Source organism: Babylonia areolata, chromosome 25, assembly GCF_041734735.1.
Source record: "Babylonia areolata isolate BAREFJ2019XMU chromosome 25, ASM4173473v1, whole genome shotgun sequence".
NCBI classification, from domain to species: domain Eukaryota; kingdom Metazoa; phylum Mollusca; class Gastropoda; order Neogastropoda; family Buccinidae; genus Babylonia; species Babylonia areolata.
In genome coordinates this window covers 37,731,563-37,744,313 of record NC_134900.1, presented here as the reverse complement: position 1 = coordinate 37,744,313, position 12,751 = coordinate 37,731,563, and the positions used below count along the sequence as shown (strand labels likewise).

The window sequence follows — 12,751 nt, the reverse complement described above, 5'->3', positions numbered from 1 at the left end:
GGTAGGGTGTTGGGTAGGTAGGATGTTGGGTAGGTAGGGTGTTGGGTAGGTAGGGTGTTCAGTGTGTTGGGTAGGTAGGGTGTTGGGTAGGTAGGGTGTTCAGTGTGTTGGGTAGGTAGGGTGTTCAGTAGGTAGGGTGTTGGGTAGGTAGGATGTTGGGTAGGTAGGGTGTTCAGTGTGTTGGGTAGGTAGGGTGTTGGGTAGGTAGGGTGTTGGGTAGGTAGGGTGTTCAGTGTGTTGGGTAGGTAGGGTGTTGGGTAGGTAGGGTGTTCAGTATGTTGGGTAGGTAGGGTTTTCAGTGTGTTGGGTAGGTAGGGTGTTCAGTAGGTAGGGTGTTGGGTAGGTAGGATGTTGGGTAGGTAGGGTGTTGGGTAGGTAGGGTGTTCAGTGTGTTGGGTAGGTAGGGTGTTGGGTAGGTAGGGTGTTCAGTGTGTTGGGTAGGTAGGATGTTGGGTAGGTAGGGTGTTGGGTAGGTAGGGTGTTGGGTAGGTAGGGTGTTCAGTGTGTTGGGTAGGTAGGGTGTTCAGTAGGTAGGGTGTTGGGTAGGTAGGGTGTTCAGTGTGTTGGGTAGGTAGGGTGTTCAGTAGGTAGGGTGTTGGGTAGGTAGGATGTTGGGTAGGTAGGGTGTTGGGTAGGTAGGGTGTTCAGTGTGTTGGGTAGGTAGGGTGTTCAGTAGGTAGGGTGTTGGGTAGGTAGGATGTTGGGTAGGTAGGGTGTTGGGTAGGTAGGGTGTTCAGTGTGTTGGGTAGGTAGGGTGTTGGGTAGGTAGGGTGTTCAGTGTGTTGGGTAGGTAGGGTGTTCAGTAGGTAGGGTGTTGGGTAGGTAGGATGTTGGGTAGGTAGGGTGTTGGGTAGGTAGGGTGTTCAGTGTGTTGGGTAGGTAGGGTGTTGGGTAGGTAGGGTGTTCAGTGTGTTGGGTAGGTAGGGTGTTGGGTAGGTAGGGTGTTGGGTAGGTAGGGTGTTGGGTAGGTAGGGTGTTCAGTGTGTTGGGTAGGTAGGGTGTTGGGTAGGTAGGGTGTTGGGTAGGTAGGGTGTTCAGTGTGTTGGGTAGGTAGGATGTTGGGTAGGTAGGGTGTTGGGTAGGTAGGGTGTTCAGTAGGTAGGGTGTTCAGTGTGTTGGGTAGGTAGGGTGTTGGGTAGGTAGGGTGTTGGGTAGGTAGGATGTTGGGTAGGTAGGGTGTTGGGTAGGTAGGGTGTTCAGTGTGTTGGGTAGGTAGGGTGTTGGGTAGGTAGGGTGTTCAGTGTGTTGGGTAGGTAGGGTGTTCAGTAGGTAGGGTGTTGGGTAGGTAGGATGTTGGGTAGGTAGGGTGTTGGGTAGGTAGGGTGTTCAGTGTGTTGGGTAGGTAGGGTGTTGGGTAGGTAGGGTGTTGGGTAGGTAGGGTGTTCAGTGTGTTGGGTAGGTAGGGTGTTGGGTAGGTAGGGTGTTGGGTAGGTAGGGTGTTGGGTAGGTAGGGTGTTCAGTGTGTTGGGTAGGTAGGGTGTTGGGTAGGTAGGGTGTTGGGTAGGTAGGGTGTTCAGTGTGTTGGGTAGGTAGGATGTGCAGTAGGTAGGGTGTTGGGTAGGTAGGGTGTTGGGTAGGTAGGGTGTTCAGTGTGTAGGGTGTTGAGTAGGTAGGGTGTTGGGTAGGTAGGATGTTGGGTAGCTAGGGTGTGCAGTGGCTAGGGTGTGCAGTGGGTGTTCAGTGGTTAGGGTGTTGGGTAGGTAGGGTGTGCAGTGGGTAGGGTGTTGGGTAGGTAGGGTGTTGGGTAGGTAGGGTGTTCAGTGGGTAGGGTGTTGGGTAGGTAGGGTGTTGGGTAGGTAGGGTGTTCAGTGGGTAGGGTGTGCAGTGGGTGTTCAGTGGTTAGGGTGTGCAGTGGGTGTTCAGTGGGTAGGGTGTTGGGTAGGTAGGGTGTTCAGTGGGTAGGGTGTTGGGTAGGTAGGGTGTTCAGTAGGTAGGGTGTTGGGTAGGTAGGGTGTTCAGTGGGTAGGGTGTTGGGTAGGTAGGGTGTTCAGTGTGTAGGGTGTTGGGTAGGTAGGGTGTGCAGTGGGTAGGGTGTTGGGTAGGTAGGGTGTGTAGGGTGTTGGGTAGGTAGGGTGTTGGGTAGGTAGGGTGTTCAGTGGGTAGGGTGTTGGGTAGGTAGGGTGTTCAGTGGGTAGGGTGTTGGGTAGGTAGGGTGTGCAGTGGGTAGGGTGTTGGGTAGGTAGGGTGTGCAGTGGGTAGGGTGTTGGGTAGGTAGGGTGTTCAGTAGGTAGGGTGTTCAGTAGGTAGGGTGTTGGGTAGGTAGGGTGTGTAGGGTGTTGGGTAGGTAGGGTGTGTAGGGTGTTGGGTAGGTAGGGTGTTCAGTAGGTAGGGTGTTGGGTAGGTAGGGTGTGCAGTAGGTAGGGTGTTGGGTAGGTAGGGTGTGCAGTAGGTAGGGTGTTGGGTAGGTAGGGTGTTCAGTGGGTAGGGTGTTGGGTAGGTAGGGTGTTCAGTAGGTGGGGTGTTCAGTGTGTAGGGTGTTAAGTGTTCAGTAAGTAGTGTGTTGGGTCAGTAGGGTTTTTCAGGAGGTAGGGTGATGGGTAGGTAGGGTGCTGAGTGGGTAGGTAGACAGACAGACAGGTACTGTAGGTGGATGTGTGGGTAGGTTGGTAGACAGATGTCTCACACTGCACATTCACAACAGACACATCAGAATTAATCATCAGCACTTTGTTTTAAAGAGAATTAGAAAACAAACACAAAAACAGGATTGTAAAATGTGTAACTATTGTCTCACAATACATTGCCTCATCATCAAACATCAATATAGTCTTCATATGCATCAAGTATAAGTGAAAACCTTTCAGGCTGAATGAACAGCGATAACAATAACCATAAAAAGATGACAATTGTCAAAAGAGAAAAAAAAAAAAGAAAAAAAAAAGCAAAAAATGGAAATCTATCAGATATGGGACTGTCATTAATCAAGAAAAATAGTACAGTCTGTCAGTACAAGCCAGCACATTTCGATTAGCCCCCCCCCCCCCCCCCCCCCCCCCAAAAAAAAAAAAAAAGTTTGTTGGGAAAATAAACATAAATAGTAATCATCAATCACACACTGAGGCATGACAAACTAGACAGGCAGGCCAGGGCTGGCTTGGCATAATCATTAAAATCTTGCAAAATATTCCCTAAAAGAAAAAGTTTTCAAGTTATCATATATTGTCACATTATCATCGGGTTTGCAGGAGCAACAGTGACAAGAAAGATCAAGGGTTTGAACCATCTTGCTGACAGATTTTTCACGGTTTCCGACTGAATCTGTTGTGTTGATTCATTTATACTGATTTATTTCCATTGAAATCATTTGTCTGCTCTTGGTTCATACAGGTAATTTTAGTTTATTTGTTCACTTTGTTATTTGTATCCCTCTTGGTTTTCCATTGCTTATTTTGGTGGTGGTTTTGTGTGTGTGTGTGTGTGTTGTTTTTTTCTAAATAAAATTAATTCTTCTTCTTCTTCTGCATTCGTGGGCTGCAACTCCCATGTTCACTCACATGTACACGAGTGGGCTTTTACGTGCATGACCGTTTTTACCCCGCCATGTAGGCAGCCATACTCCGCTTTCTAAAATTAATTCAAAGTAAACCAACGCAGCCACACAACAGATAACTGAACCACAAGCTAAGCTTAAAACTGTGCATCATTTTCCTTGGTTTACAGTGAGCACTGTATTGATAAGATCTGTTGGGTGGTTTTTTTTGGGGGGGGGTTTTGTTGTTTGTTTTGTTTTGTTTTTTTGTCTTCGGTTGTTGTTTTTTTGTTTGTTTTTCATGGAGTGAACGGAAGATTTGTTAATAACTGGTGACTGATACAGTTATCAGTGAAGAACAACAACAAAACGAGTGGAAAAGAGGCGGGTTTACGAAGCTTGGTAGCCAAAGGGAAGCAACTATGTATTTGGCGAACCGTTTTATTTATTGCATGGTTGTTTCCCTTTATCTGAAAGCTCCTTTCCAGACGATGTTTTAGGTATTTATGTTTACAGGGTAGTTTGCGAGTACCCAGAGTATTGAGTAGGTAGGGTGGTAGGAAGGTAAGCGGTGCTGTACTTCCCAAAGAACAGAATTGCATGGAATCCACACTGACATAATCATTTCTTTATGTTCATGGTGGACTCTCAAGGTTTATTGGCTGGTCAGGCATCATGGTGCAGCGCATATGGATCAGCCTTCAAACTTTGACACCTTGAAAACTGAAGTTAGCTGACATTGTGGGAAGAAGGAAGGAGACAAACGTGTGCGTGTGAAAGGGCAGGAAAAAGAGAGAGGGGGAGGGGTGTTCACAGAAAGAGGAAAGTGGTCAAAAAGAAGAAATAACTGCACATATTAATATAATATTTATAGCACCTTATCAAGTAAACATGCTCTAAGTGTTTTACAATAATTCTATTACAGTATGTTACAACATCCTTCAAAACATCCAAGTAAGTCCAACTGAGGAACATTAGAAAGTAGGACAAGACAATGCTTTAAATGTGTACACTAAGTACAGTATACATAGCAAACTATACATGTAGACAGACAGACAGGCAGACATGCACACAGACAAAGGAATTGATCAAAGGCAGTTAGGGAGACAACCAAACAATATACATAGCAAACTATACATGAATACAGACAGGCAGGCATGCATAAACACAGACAAAAGAATTGATCTAAGGCAGTTAGGGAGACAACCAAATAACCTCATTCAAAACACTGACACACTGCCAACGTTGATGTGTAAGTATGGACTGGGGTAAAGAAGTAAATGAAAGCAAGTCATTACAAGTTAAAAACATAGAAACATAACAGACATGCAATACCCAATCTAGGAAGACTATGGGATGTCGATGAAATGATTTATCTGATGACAAAGAAACAAACTAAGGATAAAATAAATGAGAATATACAATGAGACTTTATATACCCAGTCCACAAAGCCTGGGTCATTCAACAATGAAGAACTGCTTCATGAAATCGAGAGATGATTTAAACCAATCAGTTGCATTGGTCTGCCACTGCTCTCTCGTTAGATACACAAAAGGCCAACTCAGGCACACATGCACCATGAATGTATTGATGATTTTGAAAACCTGATGTTTCAAGAAAAAAAAACCCATACTGATTCAGTGATTTATAAACAAAAGCTGTAGTGGGTGGGGTTTTTTGTGTGTGTTTGTGTTTCTTCATTGTTAATAACTGAAGTGCCCGTGCAGGAAAACACTTTCTAGTTATGAGCGATGCTCAGTTACACTGACTGCATACTTCACTCCATGTGTTTATTAGGAAACCCTGGGGGGGAGGGAGCGAGGGGGGAGGGCTGTCATGGTGCTTAAGTGCTTAAAATACAATGGCCATCCCAGCTGATAAAGATACACATTTGGAGGAAGAGGGAAAAAAATGCTTATATATATATAGAAGTAAACCACAAGAACCTTATTGAATCAGCAATATACAAAACATACATACATCATATGCCAGAAGTGATTTGGCTTTATCCCAAACACAAAAAGACAACAAATTCACAAGAACAATTTGTGAACATGTGCACAGTAGATGTTGACAGCCTACAACAGTACAGGGATTACAAAGGTTCACTGTCATTAACAGTACAGGGATTACAAAGGTTCACTGTCATTAACAGTACAGGGATTACAAAGGTTCACTGTCATTAACAGTACAGGGAATTACAACTGTTGTTCAAGGTTGTTAACAGTACAGGGTGTTACAGCAGTCTGCTGAAAATTCAAAATCAATTCACCATCCCTCACCTGTCCCCAAGAAGACAGAAAACTGCTGCAAGTGTTGTTTATTATTTTGTGAACCCGATGGAATGCAGGCTGGGAGGGTGGTTGTACAGGAATGATCAAGGCTCAGGTGGTTGTGTGGGAGGCTACAGAGGCTCAGTGTTTTATGAGGGATTGCAAAGAATTTGAATCATTGTTTAGGGGGTTACAAAGGCTCGGGTAAAAGGCCCCACGCCACTGTATGAGGGGTTACTAAGGTTCAGGGTCATTGTATAGGGGTTTTCAAGGCTAAGGTCATTGTACTGGGGTTTTCAAGGCTAGGGTCGTTGTATAGGGGATTTCAAGGCTCAGGTCGTTGTACAGGGTTACAAAGGTTCAGGGTCATTGTATTGGGGTTTTCAAGGCTCAGGTCGTTGTACAGGGTTACAAAGGTTCAGGGTCGTTGTATAGGGGGTTTTCAAGGCTCAGGTCGTTGTACAGGGTTACAAAGGTTCAGGGTCATTGTATTGGGGTTACAAAGGTTCAGGGTCGTTGTATAGGGGGTTGTCGAAGTTGACGTTGTCAGGCTGACTAAAAGGACTGTGGGCATCGTCCTCCGACTCCTGGGCCTTCAGGCGGGCGAACGACATGCTGGCATCCGACCCCTGGGAGACAAAGAAAATTGATTGATTGGTTGATGGATTCTTTGGCCTTCAGAATGACATGCTGGCACTGGACCTCAGGTACAAAGAAAACTGATTGAATGGTTGATCGACTGTTTGGCCTTCACGACCACATGCTGGCGTCAGACAACATATGATTAATTTTTGATCCAGGGTAAAACTTTGTGTATAAGATTTGTGAGTCTTTTACATTGGCTGTTTTTATGGTAATAATTGATAGTACTTTTTATGAATTTCCATGATTCTTTCATATGATTCTGATTCATCTTAAGTGTTTACCTCATTCAGTCTAAGATATGGATTTGTAAAGCGTTTATAGTTTGAATTATAGCAATATATAAACATGAAAGTGATTTAACTTTAAAACATGTGTAGCTTTGAATGCTGTTGATGCTTTTTGTTCATTTTCATGTCTTCTCCTTTTTTTATGGGGTGTGTATACATGTATAGATATACCATCTGAATATGTGTAGCCATATTTCAGTACCTTTTGTACCAGTATGCTGATTGGAAAAAAAACAAAAAAACCAGCAGTTTTATTCTGTATAAAAAGCCTCCCTACCTGCCCCTTCCCATAATCATTTGATCATCTTCACCTTTCTAATGTTCTTGACAAAGTCCAAAAAGCCAGTGGCTTGGGAGCGACGGTAACAGATGATCACCCCCACCACCACCAACACCATCAGCACCACCACCGCCACTGGCACCAGTATCACGATTAGCTGGAATAAATAAATATATCACGATTAGATGCAGTTAGCTGCAATAAAGAAATATATCATGATTAGCTGCAATATACAATAAAATAAATAATTTATTATATCATGATTAGCTGGAATAAATGAATTGCGTTTACCTGCAATATATATATATATATATATATATATAAAAGAAAAAAAAGAATATATCATAATTAGCTATAATAAATAAATAAACATATCATTGTTAGGTGTAATAAATACTGACAGATGTTACCAAATAATTCATATAGCACTGAATTGTGTGCAGAGACAATCAAAGAGCTTACACACCAGTCATCCACACACACCAGTCATCCACACACCAGTCAGTCATCCACACACCAGTCAGTCATCCACACACCAGTCATCCACACACCTGCACAACCCTTCTCCAGACGAATAAGGATAAAAATTAAATCATGCATGTAAACAGAAAGTTGGAGAAACTGTAGACCAGGAAGGAGGAGGGGGAGGGAAAGAGGTTGGTACTGAGGCCTCACAAGAGATATGTGACAAAGTGAAACAGGAAGGCCTCACAAGAGATATGTGACAAAGTGAAACAGGAAGGCCTGACAAGAGAGATGTGACAAAGTGAAACAGGAAGGCCTGACAAGAGAGATGTGACAAAGTGAAACAGGAAGGCCTGACAAGAGAGATGTGACAAAGTGCAACAGGAAGGCCTCACAAGAGATATTTGACAAAGTGCAACAGGAAGGCCTCACAAGAGATATTTGACAAAGGGAAACGGGAAGGCCTCACAAGAGATATTTGACAAAGGGAAACGGGAAGGCCTCACAAGAGATGTGACAAAGGGAAACGGGAAGGCCTCACAAGAGATATGTGAGAAAGGGAAACGGGAAGGCCTCACAAGAGATATGTGAGAAAGGGAAACGGGAAGGCCTCACAAGAGATATGTGACAAAGTGCAACAGGAAGGCCTCACAAGAGATATGTGACAAAGTGCAACAGGAAGGCCTCACAAGAGATATTTGACAAGTGAAACAGGAAGCTCGAAATAGGTGAAACTGATTTTAGTTTTATGCGAGCATTTCAACAAAACTGGGAGAAAATCGTTTGAAGACTTGATATTCATAAATCAATACGAGCACAATACACAATACATCCCCTTCCTCATATTCTTCTTGGTAACTTGTCATGTTTTCATTCCCTCTTTGTGAATTACAGAGTGAAGGAAAGAGACAGACCTCCACACTGCCTGAAGGAGGACTTTTGCTGCTCCCAGTGCTGCCCTCCTGAAACAACAGCGGCGACAACACGGTCAGTGATTCAGTCACGTTAACAAGATCAGAGTGCACAAATCTGAAGAGCAAGGACTATAATATGTGTACTTAATGTACATGTCGTTATTTTTCAGTACTAAACATAAAGCAATATTTAGAGGAAGATGTCAAAATAAACACTGACAACCTGAGCTGTCAGAACAATTTTAGCACAGTGAGATGACAGCCTTCACTGAAGAGTATACTCGTCAACAGTAGACAAGTGGTTAACAGTTTTCTCCCCCAGGACACTTTCAAACAGCACTTTGATCTTGCCGTGTGTAAGACTGGCGGTGTCTCCAGTAATCTCTCTTAGTGCAGCCTCCTTAACTGGATAGCTTTGATCCCTATTCATATTGAGTGCAGCCGTGTGTGTGTGTTAAAAATGCTAGGACAGAGACATCTTTGTTTTTATTTTTCCACATTATAACTGGTGAGTAGAAAGAAAGGACTATTGTTTCTGTAATGATTAAGAGTTAGTTATACAATGACAAAGTACTGATAATTATGAGTTATGCAATAAATAATAATGTCGGTCTGTAAGAACAACTGCAGTACCATGCAAAAATAGTGTACAGTTAATGCATTAACATTCTAACTGAATGAAATGTATTCAAGTGATATATGTTCTATTGACTGTACAAACATGTGTTGGTCCTTTTCTTTCTGTATGACATTGCAGACAGCTATTATTATAGAATGGAATTAAAAAGGTTCAGCTTAACTCACTCAGTATGGCCAGTCCTCTCTTCTCCTCTACACAGACCCCTCGGATGTCCAGTGGGTGTCTGAATGATCCAACCTTTAGCTTCCATCGTCAGATTTGTGGTATTCTTTGTCAACATTCACCTCTTCAGTATAAGAGCCTTCCACTTGCAATATTTTGATGGTGGTTTTTGGGGAGAAACGCTGTTAACGTCGTCTCTTTCGCCGTTCGTATGGAGAGAGTTAAAAGTCCCATATTCTTTTACCACCATCACGGCAGTGAAAATGATCACTTTTTCCGCTGTTTTAACATTACCCAACGGAGGTACCCGTTCACATGTTGGTAGAGTGAGGGAAGTAGGAGTAAAAAGTCTTTCCCAACGGAACTCGATATCCTGTCGACAAGGGATATGGCTACTTACATAGCAGCTATCCTTGGTCAGATGTTCGTTTATTTACAGTCTGTTCATCAAAGATGATGATATTAGACTGACCTCGGTCAGAGGCCAAGCTCAAAGCGCTTTACAAACACGGAATCACTGGCACAACAGGCTGCCTTCCTGGGCTTAGCTGATCGAGAGCTTGTCATTCGTTTCCTGTGTCATTCCATCAGGTTTCTCTCACTCACACATGCGCGTGTGCAACATTTTATGTGTATAACCATTTAGTGAATTTACCTGACCAGGAACTCTGTTTTCGGAGTGTGCATGCTGGGTATGTTTTTGTTTCCATAACGACTGAACGCTGACATGGATTTGAGGATCTTTAACATGCGTATTTGATCTTCTGCTTGCATATAAGGGGGCTCAGGTGCGATGGGAATCAAACTCGGGTGAGAATCCAGCTGTAAACATTTGACCACCTGGCACTGCACCCGTCACTGGGGCAGGAGTCTAGCGCCTACCCGACTCTGTCACGTTGTCTCTCACTATAGCTGTACACACGTTTTCTACCAGTCCTCTGTTTCACGACATCACAGACATTTGTGTATGAGAATATACAAATACATTGTGGTAAGGGTGGGGAACAATTATCCTGGGAGGGGGTCTCTATGTGGTAACACGACACTGGTTTCACAGATCACCTCTGTCAAAAAAATAGTCTTCAAGCATTTTAATCTGTTAAAAAAAGTCTTCAAGCATTTTAATTCACAATCCGCGTTGTATCAGTTTTGTGTAAAATAGTATTATGTTGTAGAGTAGTCTGCAAATAAAAGTGAAATTTTGTTATGCCAATAATGTATGCCGGCATTTCTAATTGAAGTTATATTCTGGTTGCATTATATTGTAGATTAGTCTGCCAATAATGTATGCCTTCATTTCTTAGTGAAGTTATATTCTGGTTGCAGGCTGCAGAGACTGGACCTGTGCTGTGGGTGATGTTTCCAGAGCTGCATCGGTCGTGGGCTGACAGGACTGTTGGAGTCGGGCAGTCTATACCGCAGATATCTGATGCTGGTCTGTCTACACCTGGTGATGGCCACTGACCATGTGACTACACCTGATGGTGACAACTGACCATGTGCCCACTGACCTCAGACTTGAAGGGCGTCTCCAGCAGATTGATGATGCCATTGACAGCTGGGATGTTCCTGTCCAGCACCCGTGACCCTCGGACATAGTACTGTCACACACAGAGAGAGAAGGGTTTGTTTAGGAGTTTTGTTACTTCATTCACCCCCCACCCTTTCCCCTCACACATTTCTATATGCCTGTAAGCTCCACATGGACACTGACACACACCATCCCCCCCTAACAAAGACAGAGACACACACCATCTCCCCCCTACACAGACACACATCTCCCCCCTGAAACAGACAGACAGACACTGACACACACCATCTCTCCCCTGACACAGACAGACAGACACACATCTCCCCCCTGACACAGATGGACAGACAGACACACACACCATCTCCCCCCCCGTGACACAGACACTGACACACATCATCTACCCCCACCCCGACACAGACAGACAGACACTGACACACACCATCTCCCCCGGACACAGAGACACACACTATCCTCCCCCTGACAGACACAGACACACACTATCTCCCCCTGACACAGACAGACACTGACACACACTATCCTCCCCCTGACAGCCACAGACACACACTATCCTCCCCCAGACACTGACACAAACACACCATCTCCCCCTGACACAGACAGACACACACTGACACACACCATCTCCCCCCTGACACAGACAGACACACCATCTCCCCCCTGCCACAGACTGACACACACCATCCTCCCCCCTGACACAGACAGACACACTGACACACACCATCTCCCCCCTGCCACAGACAGACACACTGACACACACCATCCTCCCCCCTGACACAGACAGACACACTGACACACACCATCCTCCCCCCTGACACAGACAGACACACCATCTCCCCCCTGCCACAGACTGACACACACCATCCTCCCCCCTGACACAGACAGACACACTGACACACACCATCTCCCCCCTGCCACAGAGACACACACCATCCCCCCCCAGACACTGACACACACAGAGAGACAGACACACCATCTCCCCCCTGACACAGACAAACAGAGGCACACACCATCTCCCCCCTAACACAGACAGAGGCACACACCACCACCCCCTGACACAGACAGACAGAGACACACACACACCATCTCCCCCTGTCTGTCTGTGTCAGTGGGGGGATGGTGTGTCTCTGTCTCTGTGAGGGAGGAGATGGTATGTGTCAGCGTCTGTCTGTCTGTGGCAGGGGGGAGATGGTGTCTGTCTGTCTGTGTCAGGGGGGAGATGGTGTGTGTCTCTGTCTGTCTGTATCAGGGGGGGATGGTGTGTGTCTCTGTCTGTGTCAGGGGGAGATGTTGTGTGTCAGTGTCTGTCTGTCTGTGGCAGGGGGGAGATGGTGTGTGTCTCTGTCTGTCTGTATCAGGGGGGGATGGTGTGTGTCTCTGTCTGTCTGTATCAGGGGGGGATGGTGTGTGTCTCTGTCTGTCTGTATCAGGGGGGGATGGTGTGTGTCTCTGTCTGTCTGTGTCAAGGGGGAAGTGGTGTGTGTCAGTGTCTCTGTCAGGGGGGAGATGGTGTGTGTCTCTGTCTGTGTCACAGAGACACACACCATCTCCCCCCTGACACAGACAGACAGAGACAGACACAACATCTCCCCCCTAACACAGACAGACAGACAGAGACACACACCACATCCCCCCCTTGACACACACAGACAGACACACATCATCTCCCCCCTGACACAGACAGACAGACACACACACCATCTCCCCCTGTCTGTGTGTGTCAGGGGGGATGGTGTGTGTCTCTGTCTGTCACGGGGGAGATGGTGTGTGTGTGTGTGTGTGTCTGTCTGTGTCAGGGGGGAGAGATGGTGTGTGTCTGTCTGTCTGTCTGTGTCAGGGGGGAGATGGTGTGTGTCAGTGTCTGTCTGTGTCAAGGGGGAAGTGGTGTGTGTCTGTCTGTCTGTCTGTGTCAGGGGGGAGATGGTGTGTGTCAGTGTCTGTGTCAGGGGGGAGATGGTGTGTGTCTCTGTCTGTCTGTGTCAGGGGGGGATGGTGTGTGTCTGTCTGTCTGTGTCAAGGTGGAAGTGGTGTGTGTCTCTGTCTGTCTGTCTGTCTGTGTCAGGGGGGAG

General features: G+C 45.6%; 1 protein-coding gene and 1 long non-coding RNA gene across 3 annotated transcripts in view; one reads left to right on the top strand and one right to left on the bottom strand.

Moving 5' to 3' along the window:
• The window catches only part of LOC143299923 (uncharacterized), a 223,571-nt gene extending 212,958 nt beyond the window's left edge, over nt 1-10,613 (top strand). Inside the window, exons 2-3 of the long non-coding RNA XR_013057580.1 lie at nt 8,315-8,407; nt 10,463-10,613. This is a non-coding gene — a long non-coding RNA (uncharacterized LOC143299923). The remainder of the gene's footprint in view (nt 1-8,314; nt 8,408-10,462) is intronic.
• LOC143299921 (stabilin-2-like) overlaps nt 6,021-12,751 on the bottom strand; it is a 283,357-nt gene continuing 276,626 nt past the window's right edge. The window contains exons 40-44 of one of the 2 annotated variants that reach the window (XM_076613459.1): nt 10,648-10,737; nt 8,335-8,382; nt 6,987-7,112; nt 6,240-6,372; nt 6,021-6,093 (exon numbers count right to left, since the gene is read on the bottom strand). In XM_076613459.1, coding sequence (XP_076469574.1) covers nt 6,241-6,372; nt 6,987-7,112; nt 8,335-8,382; nt 10,648-10,737 — 396 coding nt within the window. In that variant the 3' untranslated portion in view covers nt 6,021-6,093; nt 6,240. The other variant, XM_076613458.1, reaches the window with a different exon arrangement.